This window comes from Oncorhynchus keta, unplaced genomic scaffold (genome assembly GCF_023373465.1).
Source record: "Oncorhynchus keta strain PuntledgeMale-10-30-2019 unplaced genomic scaffold, Oket_V2 Un_scaffold_4116_pilon_pilon, whole genome shotgun sequence".
NCBI lineage: Eukaryota > Metazoa > Chordata > Actinopteri > Salmoniformes > Salmonidae > Oncorhynchus > Oncorhynchus keta.
Genome location: NW_026290933.1, coordinates 167,470 through 188,675, shown reverse-complemented (window position 1 = coordinate 188,675; position 21,206 = coordinate 167,470). Strand labels below are relative to the sequence as shown.

At 43.4% G+C, this 21,206-nt stretch overlaps 1 protein-coding gene across 1 annotated transcript in view; it reads left to right on the top strand.

Moving 5' to 3' along the window:
• Positions 1-21,206, top strand: part of LOC118381381 (formin-2-like) — a 175,471-nt gene that overhangs the window by 18,955 nt on the left and 135,310 nt on the right. The window contains 2 exon segments of the mRNA XM_052516207.1: positions 9,185-9,400; positions 18,123-18,253. Coding sequence (XP_052372167.1) covers positions 9,185-9,400; positions 18,123-18,253 — 347 coding nt within the window.

Genomic DNA, 21,206 nt, shown 5'->3' with positions numbered 1-21,206 from the left:
ACCACTCCGTCTCGACGAGGCCACAGTAACCACTCCGTCTCGACGAGGCCACAGTAACCACTCCGTCTCGACGAGGCCACAGTAACCACTCCGTCTCGACGAGGCCACAGTAACCACTCCGTCTCGACGAGGCCACAGTAACCACTCCGTCTCGACGAGGCCACAGTAACTACTCCGTCTCGACGAGGCCACAGTAACTACTCCGTCTCGACGAGGCCACAGTAACTACTCCGTCTCGACGAGGCCACAGTAACTACTCCGTCTCGACGAGGCCACAGTAACTACTCCGTCTCGACGAGGCCACAGTAACTACTCCGTCTCGACGAGGCCACAGTAACTACTCCGTCTCGACGAGGCCACAGTAACTACTCCGTCTCGACGAGGCCACAGTAACTACTCCGTCTCGACGAGGCCACAGTAACTACTCCGTCTCGACGAGGCCACAGTAACTACTCCGTCTCGACGAGGATACAGTAACTACTCCGTCTAGACTACAGTAACTACTCCGTCTGGACGTGGCTACAGTAACTACTCCGTCTAGACGTGGCTACAGTAACTACTCCGTCTAGACGTGGCTACAGTAACTACTCCGTCTAGACTACAGTAACTACTGGACGTGGCTACAAAATACTCCGTCTGGACGTGACTACAGTAACTACTCCGTCTAGACTACAGTAACTACTCCGTCTGGACGTGGCTACAGTAACTAGGCTCCGTTAGACTACAGTAACTTCCGTCTAGACTACAGTAACTACTCCGTCTAGACTACATGTTCAACTACTTCCGTCTAGACTACAGTAACTTCAGTCTGGACTACAGTAACTAGCCATTTAGACTACAGTAACTACTCCGTCTAGACTACAGTAACTACTCCGTCTAGACTACAGTAACCACTCCGTCTAGATACAGTAACTACTCCGTCTAGACTACAGTAACCACTCCGTCTAGACGTGGCTACAGTAACTTTCCGTCTGACGTGGCTACAGTAATGACTCCGTCTAGTACGTGGCCTACAGTAACTACTCCGTCTAGACTACAGTTATTGACTACAGTAACTTGGCTCCGTCTAGACTTGTTTTTTACCTGGACTACAGTAACTACTCCGTCTAGACCAGTAACTACTCCGTCTAGACTACAGTAACCTGGTACTCCGTCTGACTACAGTAACTACTCCGTCTAGACTACAGTAACTACTGTCTATACTATTTAACTACTCCGAGACCCTGTACTACAGTAACTACTCCGTCTTGACGTGGCTACAGTAGGATGAATGATAGACAGTATTTGGCCTGGACAGTAACCACTCCGTCTAGACGTGGCTACAGTAGGATGAATGATAGACAGTATTTGGCCTGGACAGTAACCACTCCGTCTAGACGTGGCTACAGTAGGATGAATGATAGACAGTATTTGGCCTGGACAGTAACCACTCCGTCTAGACGTGGCTACAGTAGGATGAATGATAGACAGTATTTGGCCTGGACAGTAACCACTCCGTCTAGACGTGGCTACAGTAGGATGAATGATAGACAGTATTTGGCCTGGACAGTAACCACTCCGTCTAGACGTGGCTACAAGGATGAATAGGATGAATGATATAGACAGTATTTGGCCTGGACAGTAACTTCCGTCTAGACGTGGCTACAGTAGTGGCTACAGTAGGATGAATGATAGACAGTATTTGGCCTGGACAGTAACCACTCCGTTAGACGTGGCTACAGTAGGATGAATGATAGACAGTATTTGGCCTGGACAGTAACTTCCTGTATATAGACGTGGCTACAGTAGGATGAATGATAGACAGTATTTGGCCTGGACAGTAACCATGTTATTACCTGGACGTGGCTACAGTAGGATGAATGATAGACAGTATTTGGCCTGGACAGTAACCACTCCGTCTAGACGTGGCTACAGTAGGATGAATGATAGACAGTATTTGGCCTGGACAGTTCATTCCCGCTCTAAGTATTTAGCATAAACAAACAGCTGTGACTATTGAGATGTGTTGTGGTCAGATGGCGAAGAGGGGCAGTGATCTTTGTTTTGGGCCTCAGCTCTCTAACTCTGAACTAATGGAAGACAGAAAAGAGCTCACCCTCGGACGGACGGACCAAATTAAACGTTTTTCTACTGGAGAGGGTGATAGGAGATAGAGTCCTTCCTCCCTGAAACCTCGGTCGGTCGCTTCCTCCCTCCCTCCTGTTGTTACCTGGTACTCCCTCCTGACTAGCCACTGTTGGTCTCCACCTCCCTCCCTCCTGCTCCCCTCCTGTCGTGACCCCCTCGGTCGGTCGGTCGGCCGCTCCCTCCTGTCGTGACCCCTCGGTCGGTCCGTCCCTCATCGTCCCTGGTCTTGGCTGGACAAGGTTAATATTTCATGCTTTAAAGCAGGCATGTAAAACTCATTCCATTTAGGGCCTAGAGCCTGCTGGTCTTTCCCTTCAATTCAGACCTGAACCACCAGGTGAGGGGGGAGTTGTTTACTCATTACTGACCTTCATTCATCAACCAAGTACAAGGGAGGAGTGAGAACCTACAGACCCTCGACCCTCCGTGGAATGAGGTTTACAAAGGGTCTTCAAAGGGTTTCTGTCACTAGACAGGAGTCTGAGAAATGACAAGATGTTCATTTATTTGTAGTTTGTGTGAGCTTTGGCTCCAGGATAGCACATTTATTGTTGGTGCGAACACACGCACACTTAGCCAACACCATGGAAACGTGGTGATTAGTGTGTTGTGCAGAGCATGGTGTGTATGGGGGAGGGGTGACAGACAGAGCTTTCATGCTGCATTACATCAATAGAAGTGAGGTGCCTTTTAAGGCGTCAGCAGACAGATTGTTGATCCTTGCAGATCTTGGCTGGCAAGGGGAAAAAAAACATCTGTGCTTGTATACTTAAAATATCTTTGCTCGAAGAGAAAATAGTCAATATTATTTTTCACACTTGAGACCCTGTAGCAGCAAGTACACTTAATCAAAATAGTCCGAATGAATCTAAGATGAAATTAGAAATCTAATTGTTTGACGTTTTTGCGGAGGGTGTCTTGCTGTCTAACTGCTTGGTGCATTATTTCTCAAGGGGCAACATTTAAACTAGTCGTCTTGTTATTGAATTACAACAAACACTCCATTGAAGAATCCCTACTGTCGACCAATCACTGACAAAGGGGCATCGTCTTTGGCTACCGAACTTCGGCTTGGTTCAAGACAAAATCGAATGTGCTCGAACAGCAGACAAAATACCAGCCCTATATACCAAAAATGTATATAGCCATGTTGTTAACATATAGCCATGTTGACCTGACAATAATGTTACCTACCTGTATATAGCCGTGTTGTTACCTTCCCTGTATATAGCCATGTTATAGCACTACCTGGTGCTTCCTGTATATACTACTGTTGATATAGCCATGTTGTTACCTGGTACTTCCTGTATATAGCCATGCTATTCCCTAGTACACTACTGTTGACCAGAGCCTCACTATTCCCTATATGTACTGTTGACCAGAGCCTACCCACTGGCTATATCTACAAGTCCATGCTACTGTCGGTCTCCACCAGGGCCCTACTTCCTATATCTCACTGTTCACTGGTCACGACCAGGCAACACTTCCCTATATACCCGCTCCAGCACTACTGTTGTATCTCACTATTCCCTAAAGCCAACACCTATTTGACTGCCCTATTCGGTTCCAGTACTCTGCTGCCTGTTGGTTGACCAGAGCCCTATTCCCTGTCTGGAAGTAATACTGTTGGTCACCAGAGCCCTATTCCCTTCAAACATGGACTATTGAGCAGCTGACCTGTTCTACTGGATGTCATAGTCTATAGGTGTGTCATGCTCACCCTTTTTCACCTACCTATAGAACTGCTACTGTTTTTATACTGTAAAATTATTATTGACTTAAATGTAAATGCTTATTGCACCCAGTGGGGATATCTCTTCCTGTATATAGGCCATGATTCCATTACACTGGTGCTATCCTGTATATAGATCATATCCATGTTATGACCTACCTTCCTGCCTATTAGCCATGTTATACCTGGTGCTCCCATGTTTTTTCCCTATATAGAACTACCATGTTATTCCCTATTCCCTATAGTACACTACTGTTGACCAGAGCCCTATTCCCTATATAGAACACTACTGTTGACCAGAGCCCTATTCCCTATATAGAACACTACTGTTGACCAGAGCCCTATTCCTATATAGTTAACACTACTGTTGACCAAAAAAAAATTCCCTATATAGAACACTACTGTTGACCAGAGCCCTATTCCCTATATAGAACACTACTGTTGACCAGAGCCCTATTCCCTATATAGAACACTACTGTTGACCAGAGCCCTATTCCCTATATAGAATACTACTGTTGACTATTCTCTATATAGAACACTACTGTTGACTGGAGCCCTTCATAGTGCACTACTGTTGACTGGAACCCCATGAGTCCTGGTCAAATGTAGTGCACTACATAGGAAACAGGGTGCCATTTCAGATGTAGTTTGGGTGTCATGACAACCAGTGGTGACGTTTTTTAAAAGGCCATTCATTAGTTCTGTCCATATTAACTAACGGGCCAGCTGTAATATAATTAGCCCTGTTGGTTCAGCAGCTCTACTGGAGACAGACAGGACTGGTGACAGAGGAGAGGACATAACTAGAGACTCGTCTATCCATTCACTTTGTTGTGTGTTTGTGCTCGTGTTAAAATGCATGTCGATATCACCATGTGGCTGGTTGCCATTTTGGCTTTTGGGTTTCTGGTATATGGATGTTATCCTTCAGGGAATGTGCCTCTCTATATACAGTGTGTTCTTCCATTCCAGTCTCCTCCCACCATCCTAAAATCCTTTAGGCGGGATGGCTCTAGAACCTTTAGGCGGGATGGCTCTAGAACCTTTAGGCGGGATGGCTCTAGAACCTTTAGGCGGGATGGCTCTAGAACCTTTAGGCGGGATATGTAAAACATTTTCTTCTCTATTCCTTACTTCTGGAATGTAGGATTGCTGCTAGTCTTTTACAGGCTTCTATATAGACTATTCTGACAGCAGACTGTTCTGGCTGGCGGAGCTTGTTATCAGCACTAAAGAAGTATCACCTTCAGACTTTATTCATTTAACACGCTGTCAAGTTGAAGTGCCATGGGAGGAGGAAGGAAAAGAGATGTTCAGCAAAAAACAAATGTCCTCTCACTGTCAACTGTCTTTATTTTTAGCAAACTTAACATGTGTAAATATTTGTATGAACATAAGATACAACAACTGAGACAAACTGGACAAATGTGACCCTGAACAAGGGGGGGGGGGGTCAAAGTAAAGGCATCTGGTGTCCACCAGCTGCATTAAGTACTGCAGTGCATCTCCTCCTCATGGACTGCACCAGATTTGCCAGTTCTTGTTGTGAGATGTTACCCCACTCTTTCACCAAGGCACCTGCAAGTTCCCAGACATTTCTGAGGGGGGCCTGTCATGTCTTTGCTTTTTCCCGGATTAAGTGATATGACACGCCAGTCTATAAAATCCTTTCTCTGTAATTAATATTACCTGATTGAGCTAATCATGTAAATGTAATTAACTAGAAAGTCGGGGCTCCACAAAGTAATATTTATAGAGCAGTTATCTTCCAAATAAACTCTTAAAGACCTAGTAATATTTTACGTCAATATTAATCGTCACCTTAATTCAGTCTCATCTGAAAGTTGTAAATTCTTGGTTATCTTCAGGAACCCTGGCTAACAAGTTGAATCAGCAATACAACATAGGGTTTAATTATTTATTTACTAAATACCTTGATTACAAATTGTCATAAAGGAAAACGTCTCTAGCGGACGGAACACATATGACAGCTGGTTACACAAATAAAAGGGGCTGGGTTTGAGTGAAAGAGCGGGAAGACTGAGGGACAAAGGGCGAAGCTGTGCTATACAGTATCTTATGCATTCTAAATTACCACCCATTTGGAAAAGGAAAATGCAATAAATATTTCGCCTGAGCTGCGCTTCGTTAGGTTGGTGGTAGATTGAAGGCCGTGTTGCCAAACCGAGTTCTTTGTCCTTTGAAGAATGTCTCTGGTGGTGAACGGGAAACTTTGTAGTAACGTCATTGTGTGGTAGACGGGATACTCTGTCTGTTCTTTCCTAGCCCACATTTTCAGCTGCTGTTGCTAACTCAACGGCTAGGAGGTATCACTTCTGTGGTGAAAAAAAGTTCAAAGTTCATACCATTCGCAACCAAAGCTCACGCTGAGGTTGGCTTCGTTCTGAAGTTATTATCTGAACCATTCTTACATCGGATCGTCATCCTAATGTTCCCAGAACAGCTGACATGTTAGTCCTTTTAACGTATGGACTGTCGTCCTCACATCCTCGGAACAGGAGGTTACATTTTCCTCAAGGCTTTATATAGTGGAGGGAGAAGGGTGTGTTTTCATAGTTTACAGCCCATGTCTCTTCACAGGGGCGGACCACTGATTGAGCAGAGCCCTAACCTTATGAAAACCCAAATCTCTCATTTACAAGCAAAAATTACATGTAATCTTTTCACCAATAATTTTATATTCAAACATTTAAATTGAACAACAATTCTATGTGAATCTGATAACTACAATGTGCAGACTTTCCACTGTAGAGTTTGTCGTCCTGTCATTGAGAATGTCTCAGATGACAACTGAACTGACATCATATTCATTAAGTACCACCGCATATGTTCAACTGGTCAGATTACCAGACTATAGTTCATTTCCCCCCACCTTCTGATGTTCCCAGAATATCTGTTAACCAAGGTTTTCTTAAATGTCACATCAGTAGGGTAGAGCGAGGATAAAGGGGGAGAGGTATTTATGACTGTCATAAACCTACCCCCAGGTTTAACGTCATGACAGGCCCTAGCCTGACAGCGACAGATTTGTACCTTGTCAGCTCGGGGGTTTGAACTCGCAACCTTCCGGTTACTAGTCCAACGCTCTAACCACTAGGCTACGCTGACAGGCCCTAGCCCTCACCCTCCGATCCAACAGGTCCCAAAAGTCTTCAATGGGATTTATATCCGGGCTCTTCGCCGGCAGAACACTGACATTCCTGTCTGGTAGGAAACCAGAACGAGCAGGGTGGCATTGTCATGCTGGAGGGTCATGTCAGGATGAGCAGTATGGCGGGTGGCATTGTCATGCTGGAGGGTCATGTCAGGATGAGCAGTATGGCGGGTGGCATTGTCATGCTGGAGGGTCATGTCAGGATGAGCAGTATGGCTGGTGGCATTGTCATGCTGGAGGGTCATGTCAGGATGAGCAGTATGGCGGGTGGCATTGTCATGCTGGAGGGTCATGTCAGGATGAGCAGTATGGCGGGTGGCATTGTCATGCTGGAGGGTCATGTCAGGATGAGCAGTATGGCGGGTGGCATTGTCATGCTGGAGGGTCATGTCAGGATGAGGATGAGCAGTATGGCAGTATGGCGGGATGAGCATTGTCATGCTGGAGGGTCATGTCAGGATGAGCAGTATGGCGGGTGGCATCGTCATGCTGGAGGGTCATGTCAGGATGAGCAGTGGCGGGTGGCATCGTCATGCTGGAGGGTCATGTCAGGATGAGCAGTATGGCGGGTGGCATTGTCATGCTGGAGGGTCATGTCAGGATGAGCAGTATGGCGGGTGGCATTGTCATGCTGGAGGGTCATGTCAGGATGAGCAGTATGGCGGGTGGCATTGTCATGCTGGAGGGTCATGTCAGGATGAGCAGTATGGCGGGTGGCATTGTCATGCTGGAGGGTCATGTCAGGATGAGCAGTATGGCGGGTGGCATTGTCATGCTGGAGGGTCATGTCAGGATGAGCAGTATGGCGGGTGGCATTGTCATGCTGGAGGGTCATGTCAGGATGAGCAGTATGGCGGGTCATTGGAGGGTCATGCTGGAGGGTCATGTCAGGATGAGCAGTATGGCTGGTGTCATCGTCATGCTGGAGGGTCATGTCAGGATGAGCAGTATGGCGGGTGGCATTGTCATGCTGGAGGGTCATGTCAGGATGAGCAGTATGGCGGGTGGCATTGTCATGCTGGAGGGTCATGTCAGGATGAGCCTGCAGGAAGGGTACCACATGAGGGAGGAGGATGTCTTCCCTGTAACACACAGCGTTGAGATTGCCTGCAATGACAACAAGCTCAGTCCGATGATGCTGTGACACACCACCCCAGACCATGACGGACCCTCCACCTCCAAATCGATCCCGCTCCAGAGTACAGGCCTCTGTGTAACGCTCATTCCTTCAACGATAAACGCGAAATCCGACCATCACACCTGGTGAGACAAAACCGCGACTCGTCAGTGAAGAGCACTTTTTGTCAGTCCTGTCTGGTCCAGCGATGGTGGGTTTGTGCCCATAGGCGATGCTGTTGCTGGTTATGTCTGGTGAGGACCTGCCTTACAACAGGCCTACAAGCCCTCAGTCCAGCCTCTCTCAGCCCATTGCGGACAGTCTGAGCACTGATGGAGGGATTGTGCGTTCCTGGTGTAACTCGGGCAGTTCCGACCCTGTACCTGTCCCGCAGGTGTGATGTTAGGATGTACCGATCCTGTGCAGGTGTTGTTACACGTGGTTTGCCACTGCGATGACGGTCAGATGTCCGTCCTGACTCCCTGTAGCGCTGTCTTACGAGTCTCACAGTACGGACATTGTAATTTATTGCCCTGGCCACATCTGCAGTCCTCATGCCTCCTTGTAGCTTGCCTAAGGCACGTTCACGCAGAGCAGGGACCCTGGGCATCTTTCTGTTGGTGTTTTTCAAGTCAGTAGAAAGGCCTCTTTAGTGTCCTAAATATTCATAACTGTGACCTTAATTGCTTACTGTCTGTAAGCTGTTAGTGTCTTAACGACCGTTCCACAGGTGCATGTTCATTAATTGTTTATGGTTCATTGAACAAGCATGGGAAACTGTTTAAACCCTTTACAATGAAGATATGTGAAGTTACTTGGATTTTTATGAATGATCTTTGAAAGACAGGGTCCTGAAAAAGGGACGTGTTTTTAAAATGTGTATATATATATATATATATATAACACACACACGTATGTCTGGTTGACTCTAGGTCTACTGTAGTAATGTTGATGTCTCTACCTCCAGGTCGTACTCTCCTAGAGAAGTTGTTAGACTGTAGTAATATCGATGTCTCTCTCTGTCTACCTCCAGGTCGTACTCTCCTAGAGAAGTTGTTCCTACAACAGGAAGATGCCCAGCCAGAGGAAGCTGAGAAGCTGTGTTCTCGGATTCTGGCCATGGGTCTGCTACTACCCTTCACTGACTGCTTCAGAGACACAATAGGAGGGTCCAACCCACAACTCGCTGCGCCATGCAAGTTCCACGTGAGTGTCATATCCTACACCAGGACCCTCAACCCTGTTCCACGTGAGTCATATCCTACACCAGGACCCTCCACCCTGTTCCACGTGAGTCATATCCTATACCAGGACCCTCCACCCTGTTCCACGTGAGTCATATCCTATACCAGGACCCTCAATCCTGTTCCACGTGAGTCATATCCTATACCAGGACCCTCAATCCTGTTCCACGTGAGTCATATCCTACACCAGGACCCTCAACCCTGTTCCACGTGAGTCATATATAGGATATATGGTTTTGCCGGGGCAGGCCGTCATTGTAAACACTGACTTGCCTTGTTAAATAAATAAAGTTCAGTCCCATTGTGTTGATATGCAGTATGCTAGACAGTAAATATCCCATTGTGTTGATATGCAGTATGTTAGACAGTAAATATTCCCATTGTGTTGATATGCAGTCCCCCATTGTGTTGATATGCAGTATGTTAGACAGTAAATATCCCATTGTGTTGATATGCAGTATGTTAGACAGTAAATATCCCATTGTGTTGATATGCAGTATGTTAGACAGTAAATATCCCATTGTGTTGATATGCAGTATGTTAGACAGTAAATATCCCATTGTGTTGATATGCAGTATGTTAGACAGTAAATATCCCATTGTGTTGATATGCAGTATGTTAGACAGTAAATATCCCATTGTGTTGATATGCAGTATGTTAGACAGTAAATATCCCATTGTGTTGATATGCAGTATGTTAGACAGTAAATATCCCATTGTGTTGGTATGCAGTATGTTAGACAGTAAATATCCCATTGTGTTGATATGCAGTATGCTAGACAGTAAATATCCCATTGTGTTGATATGCAGTATGTTAGACAGTAAATATCCCCTGGTTCAGTCCCATTGTGTTGATATGCAGTATGTTAGACAGTAAATATCCCATTGTGTTGATATGCAGTATGTTAGACAGTAAATATCCCATTGTGTTGATATGCAGTATGTTAGACAGTAAATATCCCATTGTGTTGATATGCAGTATGTTAGACAGTAAATATCCCATTGTGTTGATATGCAGTATGTTAGACAGTAAATATCCCATTGTGTTGATATGCAGTATGTTAGACAGTAAATATCCCATTTGTGTTGATATGCAGTATGTTAGACAGTAAATATCCCATTGTGTTGATATGCAGTATGTTAGACAGTAAATATCCCATTGTGTTGATATGCAGTATGTTAGACAGTAAATATCCCATTGTGTTGATATGCAGTATGCTAGACAGTAAATATCCCATTGTGTTGATATGCAGTATGCTAGACAGTAAATATCCCATTGTGTTGATATGCAGTATGTTAGACAGTAAATATCCCATTGTGTTGATATGCAGTATGTTAGACAGTAAATATCCCATTGTGTTGATATGCAGTATGTTAGACAGTAAATATCCCATTGTGTTGATATGCAGTATGTTAGACAGTAAATATCCCATTGTGTTGATATGCAGTATGCTAGACAGTAAATATCCCATTGTGTTGATATGCAGTATGTTAGACAGTAAATATCCCATTGTGTTGATATGCAGTCATTGTGTTGATATGCAGTATGTTAGACAGTAAATATCCCATTGTGTTGATATGCAGTATGCTAGACAGTAAATATCCCATTGTGTTGATATGCAGTATGTTAGACAGTAAATATCCCATTGTGTTGATATGCAGTATGTTAGACAGTAAATATCCCATTGTGTTGATATGCAGTATGTTAGACAGTAAATATCCCATTGTGTTGATATGCAGTATGTTAGACAGTAAATATCCCATTGTGTTGATATGCAGTATGTTAGACAGTAAATATCCCATTGTGTTGATATGCAGTATGCTAGACAGTAAATATCCCATTGTGTTGATATGCAGTATGTTAGACAGTAAATATCCCATTGTGTTGATATGCAGTATGTTAGACAGTAAATATCCCATTGTGTTGATATGCAGTATGTTAGACAGTAAATATCCCATTGTGTTGATATGCAGTATGCTAGACAGTAAATATCCCATTGTGTTGATATGCAGTATGTTAGACAGTAAATATCCCATTGTGTTGATATGCAGTATGTTAGACAGTAAATATCCCATTGTGTTGATATGCAGTATGTTAGACAGTAAATATCCCATTGTGTTGATATGCAGTATGCTAGACCCCATTGTGTTGATATGCAGTATGTTAGACAGTAAATATCCCATTGTGTTGATATGCAGTATGTTAGACAGTAAATATCCCATTGTGTTGATATGCAGTATGTTAGACAGTAAATATCCCATTGTGTTGATATGCAGTATGTTAGACAGTAAATATCCCATTGTGTTGATATGCAGTATGTTAGACAGTAAATATCCCATTGTGTTGATATGCAGTATGTTAGACAGTAAATATCCCATTGTGTTGATATGCAGTATGTTAGACAGTAAATATCCCATTGTGTTGATATGCAGTATGTTAGACAGTAAATATCCCATTGTGTTGATATGCAGTATGCTAGACAGTAAATATCCCATTGTGTTGATATGCAGTATGTTAGACAGTAAATATCCCAGTCCAGTAAATATCCCATTGTGTTGATATGCAGTATGTTAGACAGTAAATATCCCATTGTGTTGATATGCAGTATGCTAGACAGTAAATATCCCATTGTGTTGATATGCAGTATGTTAGACAGTAAATATCCCATTGTGTTGATATGCAGTATGTTAGACAGTAAATATCCCATTGTGTTGATATGCAGTATGTTAGACAGTAAATATCCCATTGTGTTGATATGCAGTATGCTAGACAGTAAATATCCCATTGTGTTGATATGCAGTATGTTAGACAGTAAATATCCCATTGTGTTGATATGCAGTATGTTAGACAGTAAATATCCCATTGTGTTGATATGCAGTATGTTAGACAGTAAATATCCCATTGTGTTGATATGCAGTATGTTAGACAGTAAATATCCCATTGTGTTGATATGCAGTATGTTAGACAGTAAATATCCCATTGTGTTGATATGCAGTATGTTAGACAGTAAATATCCCATTGTGTTGATATGCAGTATGTTAGACAGTAAATATCCCATTGTGTTGATATGCAGTATGTTAGACAGTAAATATCCCATTGTGTTGATATGCAGTATGTTAGACAGTAAATATCCCATTGTGTTGATATGCAGTATGTTAGACAGTAAATATCCCATTGTGTTGATATGCAGTATGTTAGACAGTAAATATCCCATTGTGTTGATATGCAGTATGTTAGACAGTAAATATCCCATTGTGTTGATATGCAGTATGTTAGACCCCATTGTGTTGATATGCAGTATGTTAGACAGTAAATATCCCATTGTGTTGATATGCAGTATGCTAGACAGTAAATATCCCATTGTGTTGATATGCAGTATGTTAGACAGTAAATATCCCATTGTGTTGATATGCAGTATGTTAGACAGTAAATATCCCATTGTGTTGATATGCAGTATGTTAGACAGTAAATATCCCATTGTGTTGATATGCAGTATGCTAGACAGTAAATATCCCATTGTGTTGATATGCAGTATGCTAGACAGTAAATATTCCCCTGGTTCAGTCCCATTGTGTTGATATGCAGTATGTTAGACAGTAAATATCCCATTGTGTTGATATGCAGTATGTTAGACAGTAAATATCCCATTGTGTTGATATGCAGTATGTTAGACAGTAAATATCCCATTGTGTTGATATGCAGTATGTTAGACAGTAAATATCCCATTGTGTTGATATGCAGTATGTTAGACAGTAAATATCCCATTGTGTTGATATGCAGTATGTTAGACAGTAAATATCCCATTGTGTTGATATGCAGTATGTTAGACAGTAAATATCCCATTGTGTTGATATGCAGTATGTTAGACAGTAAATATCCCATTGTGTTGATATGCAGTATGTTAGACAGTAAATATCCCATTGTGTTGATATGCAGTATGTTAGACAGTAAATATCCCATTTGTGTTGATATGCAGTATGTTAGACAGTAAATATCCCATTCAGTCCCATTGTGTTGATATGCAGTATGTTAGACAGTAAATATCCCAGTCCCATTGTGTTGATATGCAGTATGTTAGACAGTAAATATCCCATTGTGTTGATATGCAGTATGTTAGACAGTAAATATCCCATTGTGTTGATATGTAGTATGCTAGACAGTAAATATCCCATTGTGTCTTGATAAAATAAATAGTGTTGGGGATATGCGCCAGTAAATATCCCATTGTGTTGATATGCAGTATGTTAAATATCCCATTGTGTTGATATGCGCCATGTTAGACAGTAAATACTGCATGGTTCAGTCCTTATTGTATTGATTTGAAGGGATCATGTAACTGGGAACCGGGTGGTATATCCCAAATGTGTTGATGGTTTGAGGAGAACAGCTTACACATTGTCAAGGCGGAGTATGTAGACAGTAAATACCGATTGGCTGGACAACAGTGGATGCATTGTGTTGATATCAGCCTAAAAATATCGTGTAGACCTAATGACTGACTGTCACAGAGTCGGCAGTACAGTAGTCTACACGTAGTAGATGTTTTTTTAAATATTCCACCGGTCTCTTTCCAGTCTTTAAATTGTGTTGGGTGCACATCTGCACTGTTTGGATGATGGAAGTGTTATTTTGTGTTGAAGGAATGTGTGCAGGTAGCCTGAAGGACGTTTTTTGTTAAGGGATTGTGACAATCGGACTGAAAACGTCATGACTGGTAGGAAAAGCTTTCCTTGAAGCTGTTGGATTTTTAAGTCCCCAGTTTAGCAGCATGCTTCTGTAAATGCAATATATATATATATATATATATGCACTATATATAAAAATACACAGCACAAGGATTAGCTATCGTTATAAATAAAATACAATAATTTAAAATGTATTGCTACTACACCAGAAAGCACAACTTGGCCACAGAGGATCATTAGCTACATTAAGCTGTTGGTTGTTTTAAGCCTAGAGTAAGAAGGGCAGTTTGGGCAGCAGCGCTGCAAATACCCAATGTATTGTTGTTTTAAGCCTAGAGTAAGAAGGGCAGTTTGGGCAGCAGCTCTGCAAATACCCAATGTATTGTTGTTTTAAGCCTAGAGTAAGAAGGGCAGTTTGGGCAGCAGCGCTGCAAATACCCAATGTATTGTTGTTTTAAGCCTAGAGTAAGAAGGGCAGTTTGGGCAGCAGCGCTGCAAATACCCAATGCATTGTTGTTTTAAGCCTAGAGTAAGAAGGGCAGTTTGGGCAGCAGCGCTGCAAATACCCAATGTATTGTTGTTTTAAGCCTAGAGTAAGAAGGGCAGTTTGGGCAGCAGCGCTGCAAATACCCAATGTATTGTTGTTTTAAGCCTAGAGTAAGAAGGGCAGTTTGGGCAGCAGCCCTGCAAATACCCAATGTATTGTTGTTTTAAGCCTAGAGTAAGAAGGGCAGTTTGGGCAGCAGCGCTGCAAATACCCAATGTATTGTTGTTTTAAGCCTAGAGTAAGAAGGGCAGTTTGGGCAGCAGCGCTGCAAATACCCAATGCATTGTTGTTTTAAGCCTAGAGTAAGAAGGGCAGTTTGGGCAGCAGCGCTGCAAATACCCAATACATTGTTGTTTTAAGCCTAGAGTAAGAAGGGCAGTTTGGGCAGCAGAGCTGCAAATACCCAATGTATTGTTGTTTTAAGCCTAGAGTGAGAAGGGCAGTTTGGGCAGCAGCGCTGCAAATACCCAATGTATTGTTGTTTTAAGCCTAGAGTGAGAAGGGCAGTTTGGGCAGCAGTGCTGCAAATACCCAATGTATTGTTGTTTTAAGCCTAGAGTGAGAAGGGCAGTTTGGGCAGCAGCGCTGCAAATACCCAATGTATTGTTGTTTTAAGCCTAGAGTGAGAAGGGCAGTTTGGGCAGCAGCGCTGCAAATACTCAATGTATTGTTGTTTTAAGCCTAGAGTAAGAAGGGCAGTTTGGGCAGCAGCGCTGCAAATACCCAATGTATTGTTGTTTTAAGCCTAGAGTAAGAAGGGCAGTTTGGGCAGCAGCGCTGCAAATACCCAATGTATTGTTGTTTTAAGCCTAGAGTAAGAAGGGCAGTTTGGGCAGCAGCGCTGCAAATACCCAATGTATTGTTGTTTTAAGCCTAGAGTAAGAAGGGCAGTCATACGTAAATCCCAATATTTTAAAAATACATTCACGGAAAAAACTGTTTGGAAAGCAAATTACTATTGCTGTAACGACTCCAATCTGTCTTTTAGGTATCAATCTGTCTTTTAAGCAGTTCTTAACAATTGAGTAGCTGATCTTATTTTTTTTTTTTTTTTTAGTATATCTTATTAGCACCAGTGAAGAAAATAGTGCATATTCACTGTCTTCATCATTGGGTCAGTGACACTTTTGTTTGTTTTTGGACAATAATTTCCTCCTCCAGGTTGGATGGGATGTTTGTAGTGTATTTGTCTCTCCTTTTCATAGGCCTTTCATATCGATCAGATGTCATTTTTATTGATCGCTATGCCCTCTGGGTGTCGGTCAGTCGCTATGCCCTCTGGGTGTCGGTCAGTCGCTATGCCCTCTGGGTGTCGGCCGGCCGCAATGCACTTTAGGTATGGTTTTGCTGAGTTCGAGTGCTCTGAGCTCTAACACACAACGCTAATGGCTGTGATGCTATCTGTAACAAGAGCCACCTTGTTGTTATGGTGACAATGCCACAGTGAAAGTCATAAATGCTTGAGGATGCGGAGTCAGTGTTCTTAGTGGCTATCTGGAGGGACCAGTCTCCTGGCTAGCTGTTGGTACAGTGTCTGTCTGGAGGGACCAGCCTCCTGGCTAGCTGTTGGTACAGTGTCTCTCTGGAGGGACCAGTCTCCTGGCTAGCTGTTGGTACAGTGTGTCTCTGGAGGGACCAGTCTCCTGGCTAGCTGTTGGTACAGTGTCTCTCTGGAGGGACCAGTCTCCTGGCGAGCTGTTGGTACAGTGTCTCTCTGGAGGGACCAGTCTCCTGGCTAGCTGTTGGTACAGTCTCTTGGCTAAGCTGTTGGTACAGTGTCTCTCTAGGGTAAGAAGGGCAGTTTGGGCAGCAAAGCAAATGGAGGGACCAGTCTCCTGGCTGCTGTTGGTACAGTGTGTCTCTCTGGAGGGACCAGTCTCCTGGCTAGCTGTTGGTACAGTGTGTCTCTGGAGGGACCAGTCTTCTGGCTAGCTGTTGGTACAGTGTCTCTCTGGAGGGACCAGTCTCCTGGCTAGCTGTTGGTACAGTGTGTCTCTCTGGAGGGACCAGTCTCCTGGCTAGCTGTTGGTACAGTGTGTCTCTCTGGAGGGACCAGTCTCCTGGCTAGCTGTTGGTACAGTGTGTCTCTCTGGAGGGACCAGTCTCCTGGCTAGCTGTTGGTACAGTGTGTCTCTGGGGGACCAGTCTCCTGGCTAGCTGTTGGTACAGTGTGTCTCTGGAGGGACCAGCCTCCTGGCTAGCTGTTGGTACAGTGTGTCTCTCTGGAGGGACCAGTCTCCTGGCTAGCTGTTGGTACAGTGTGTCTCTGGCTGGAACTCTCTGGAGTCTCCTGGCTAGGATGTTGGTCAGTGTTCTTGTTGGTAGTGGCTCTCTGGAGGGACCAGTCTCCTGGCTAGCTGTTGGTACAGTGTCTCTCTGGAGGGACCAGCCTCCTGGCTAGCTGTTGGTACAGTGTGTCTCTCTGGAGGGACCAGCCTCCTGGCTAGCTGTTGGTACAGTGTGTCTCTGGAGGGACCAGTCTCCTGGCTAGCTGTTGGTACAGTGTGTCTCTCTGGAGGGGACCAGCCTCCTGGCTAGCTGTGTGAACACTGTACTGCTGCATGTTGTAGCAGTAACAGAGAACGACAGCCCTTTGCGCTCCCTCCCTGCCTGACTTATGTTCTCCTCAGAGGTATACAGATGGGACCGGTTTCAGATTGTAGCCTGATGCTATAATATGGCCATGGGAACACTAAGGCAAAGTGTAGCTGATTACAGACAGGAAAGGATGGGACAGGGCAGCTCTCAGGCTTTGACCTGTGAATATATGATAGTTCTCTGCCCTCCCTCTCCCCTCTCCTCCCTGTGCAGCACAGAGCAGCAATATAGAGAAGGAGAAAGCGTAGTCATAAAGCGACCTGATCTGACTGCAAGCCGTCCCATCAGCCCGTGCAAAAACCCGGTGACTTGCCTGAAGCTACAATGACAGCAGGGAGAAGAGACCAGTCCACTATATCAGGCTCTCTGAGTCTGGACTGGTCAGAGTTACCATGAGAACAGGAGGGGAGGGCAGCGACGCCCAGTGTTTCTGGGGACTGCTGCAGTTTCGCAGAGGATGCAGTGTCTTAGGGAGTTTTCAGGATCGCAGACCGGTGACAGGAAAGAAGTGTCAGACTGGCAGTAACTCACTGCGTTGTCAAAAGAGGAATAGAGAACAGCAGAGCAGAGGGAAAAAACACCACCGTTTACCACCTCGAGGGGATTTGTTGATTTTATTTTTCTAAAATGCAAACTCCACATTTTTCCCTCAGCGGTCTTGGCGATGACGGAATAGCTACATGTTCCAAACAGGAAGTGCAGAGAGCTGAGTCCGGAGACTATGCGCCATAAAATTCAATATTCTGTCCAGGAACTGACAGATTAAAGCAGACAAGGACATGGCGTATATGTCAGAGTCAGGCGTAGAGACCGATGGGGGCTCTTCCTCCTCCTCCCTGGCTCTAGCTAATGATGATGTGGGGGCCTCTGAGTGTGTGGTGCTGTCTCGGGTTCCAGAGCTAGTCCGAGAGCTACTAACCATCAATGGCCAGGGAAGAGGGGAGGAGAGGGAGAGGAGGCTGGACCTAGCATGGCTCAAACTCAAACAGACCGTCCGCAGGAAATGCAACCTATTTGAGCACCTGCAGGTTAGCATGGGAGCAATATGCACAAGGCTGTGTCTCTGTCCAAAGTACGGTAGCACCCTATTCCCTATGTAGTGCACGACTTTTGACCAGGGGACATTTGGGACGGGTGCTTTTGTTCTTCGATCTAACATGGTTGAGTACACACGGCATGTGATGTCCCTTCCGTTGCACTCAGCATCCAAGACGAGACTTATCCATCTGAAATGGGATTAGTCCATGTGATTGGTTCACTTATGATTGTAGAATGAATAATGGCACCCTATTCCCTTTATAGTGCACTATTTTAGACCAGGACCCATAGTGCACTAAATAGGGAATAGGGCCCATAGTGCACTAAATAAGGAATAGGGCCCATAGTGCACTAAATTGGGAATGTCCTTTGTCCCCTTATGCCATTATATATTTTCTGTTATAACGTAGTACATGGGCTTGATTTTAAGAAATGTGATTAATATAATATTTTCCATTCCGAGAAAAACTGAAACTTTTCAGGGTTTCCGTTAAGATGGAAAATATTGCGCTGTACAACGTGACGGTCGGGAGTAGGCTACAGTATAAAAGGATTGGAGGTTTCTACATTAATATCTAAGGGGCATAACATTTCCACACCCTAATTGTAGTGTAACCAATACTCATTTCGCCTATGCTAGGACTACAGTATATCTAAACATTTTTTTAAATGACTTGATTCTCCACCAATAATTACATTTAGATGATTGGAGGACTAAATTAATATCTAAGGGACATTTTCCGTTAGGGTCTGTGAGAATATCTAAGGGACTTGTATATAATTCTAAATTAATTAATTAATAAGAATCACTTTGTTTAAAAAGTAACTATATTGGAGATTTCATTTTCAATTAACCTCGAGTGAGCGAGGAAAAATGCAGTTCTTGAACATGAGGTGAGACATTCTCACTAATTTGTAAATAAAGCCAGTTTGTTATTTAGAATTATTTATTTCTGGAGACACCTAACTTGATTATTTAGGAGACATCACTTGCTTATATTCAGTCAACACATTTAAGAATAGAAGGCTATATATAACAATATATAACAATATTTTTTTATTCTATTCTTAAGAATAGAAGGCTATATATAACATATCTTAAGAATAGAAGGCTATATATAACAATATTTGAGATTATTTCATTTAAAAAAATAACGGTGAGCGATTGTAATCTGATAATTTTATATAGCCCAAAATATAGCCCTGCTAATAGCCATAATGACGCTGTACAACGTGACCTGCTAATAGCCATAATGACGCTGTACAACGTGACCTGCTAATAGCCATAATGACGCTGTACAACGTGACCTGCTAATAGCCATAATGACGCTGCCATAATAACTTGTACAACTGCCCTAATAGCCATAATGACGCTGTACAACGTGCCCTGCTAATAGCCATAATGACGCTGTACAACGTGCCCTGCTAATAGCCATAATGACGCTGTACAACGTGACCTGCTAATAGCCATAATGACGCTGTACAATGTGACCTGCTAATAGCCATAATGACGCTGTACAACGTGACCTGCTAATAGCCATAATGACGCTGTACAACGTGCCCTGCTAATAGCCATAATGACGCTGTACAACGTGACCTGCTAATAGCCATAATGACGCTGTACAACGTGCCCTGCTAATAGCCATAATGACGCTGTACAACGTGCCCTGCTAATAGCCATATTGACGCTGTACAACGTGCCCTGCTAATAGCCATATTGACGCTGTACAACGTGCCCTGCTAATAGCCATAATGACGCTGTACAACGTGCCCTGCTAATAGCCATAATGACGCTGTACAACGTGACCGTGTGTTTGAAGGAGTATTTTCCAGTAAGCAACAATTTGTTTGCCTTCATTAGACAACTTTGTTCCAATATTTCTGTAATTCAGTCATATTTATTCCCATAGTAATTCATTATGGATCCATGACTAAATCAACATCTGCATTTTGAAAGATGATTTTTTAATCATTTTATTAACAAAAGCATAAAGATGCTGATGAAGAAAAACAGTACTATACAGTATATGCTTTCACATTTGGGTAAGAAAGCATTTATTAAAGCATTTTGAAGAAAAGCCACCTGCATTTATTTATTAGGTGACTATGCAGTCTGACAAGTAAACGTAGCCTACAATACATTCTGTAGTAAACATGGGAAAGTGTCTAATTTCTTACATAAGGGAGAGCAGGTCATGTCCAGACTTTCTCAGTGACCTCAAGTACCTTCAATAATTGCTGTACTAGAGAATTCGGGCATGTGGGTGGGAGACCGGGGTTCAATTCCCCGACAGGGAGAAAGGAGTAGACTGTCCTTGTAAATAAATGTGTTCTTAACACCTCTTTAAGGAATACCTAGGATAGGATAAAGTAATCCTTCTCACCCCCCTTAAAATATTTAGATGCACTATTGTAAAGTGGCTGTTCCACTGGATGTCATAAGGTGAATGCACCAATTTGTAAGTCGCTCTGGATAAGAGCGTCTGCTAAATGACTTAAATGTAAATGTAAATGTTAACTGATTTCATGTGTTATTTCATAGTTTTGATGTCTTCACTATTATTCTACAATGTAGAAAATTGTAAAAAAAAAAAAAATAATAATCCTGGAATGACCCTCTGGGTTCCCGCTGTACAACGTGATGGTCGGCAGTACAGTACTGGGCTATTTAGCTAAAGAATCCCAATGTGCTGGCAGGGCACGCGGGAGACTGGGGTTCAAGTCCCCGACAGGGAGGAAGGAGTAGACTGTCCTTATAAATTAGAATTTGTTGACTTGCGTAGTAAAATAAGTTACGCTAAGAGCATAACATTTATACACCCTAATTTTCTAATTCTAGTCCAACCAATACCCAAACCGAGATTACGTTCAAATAACAATCTTATTCATTTATGAAGACCAGTCCTCATGCTTGTCTCAGAGCAGTGTGAAACGGTGCCTAAA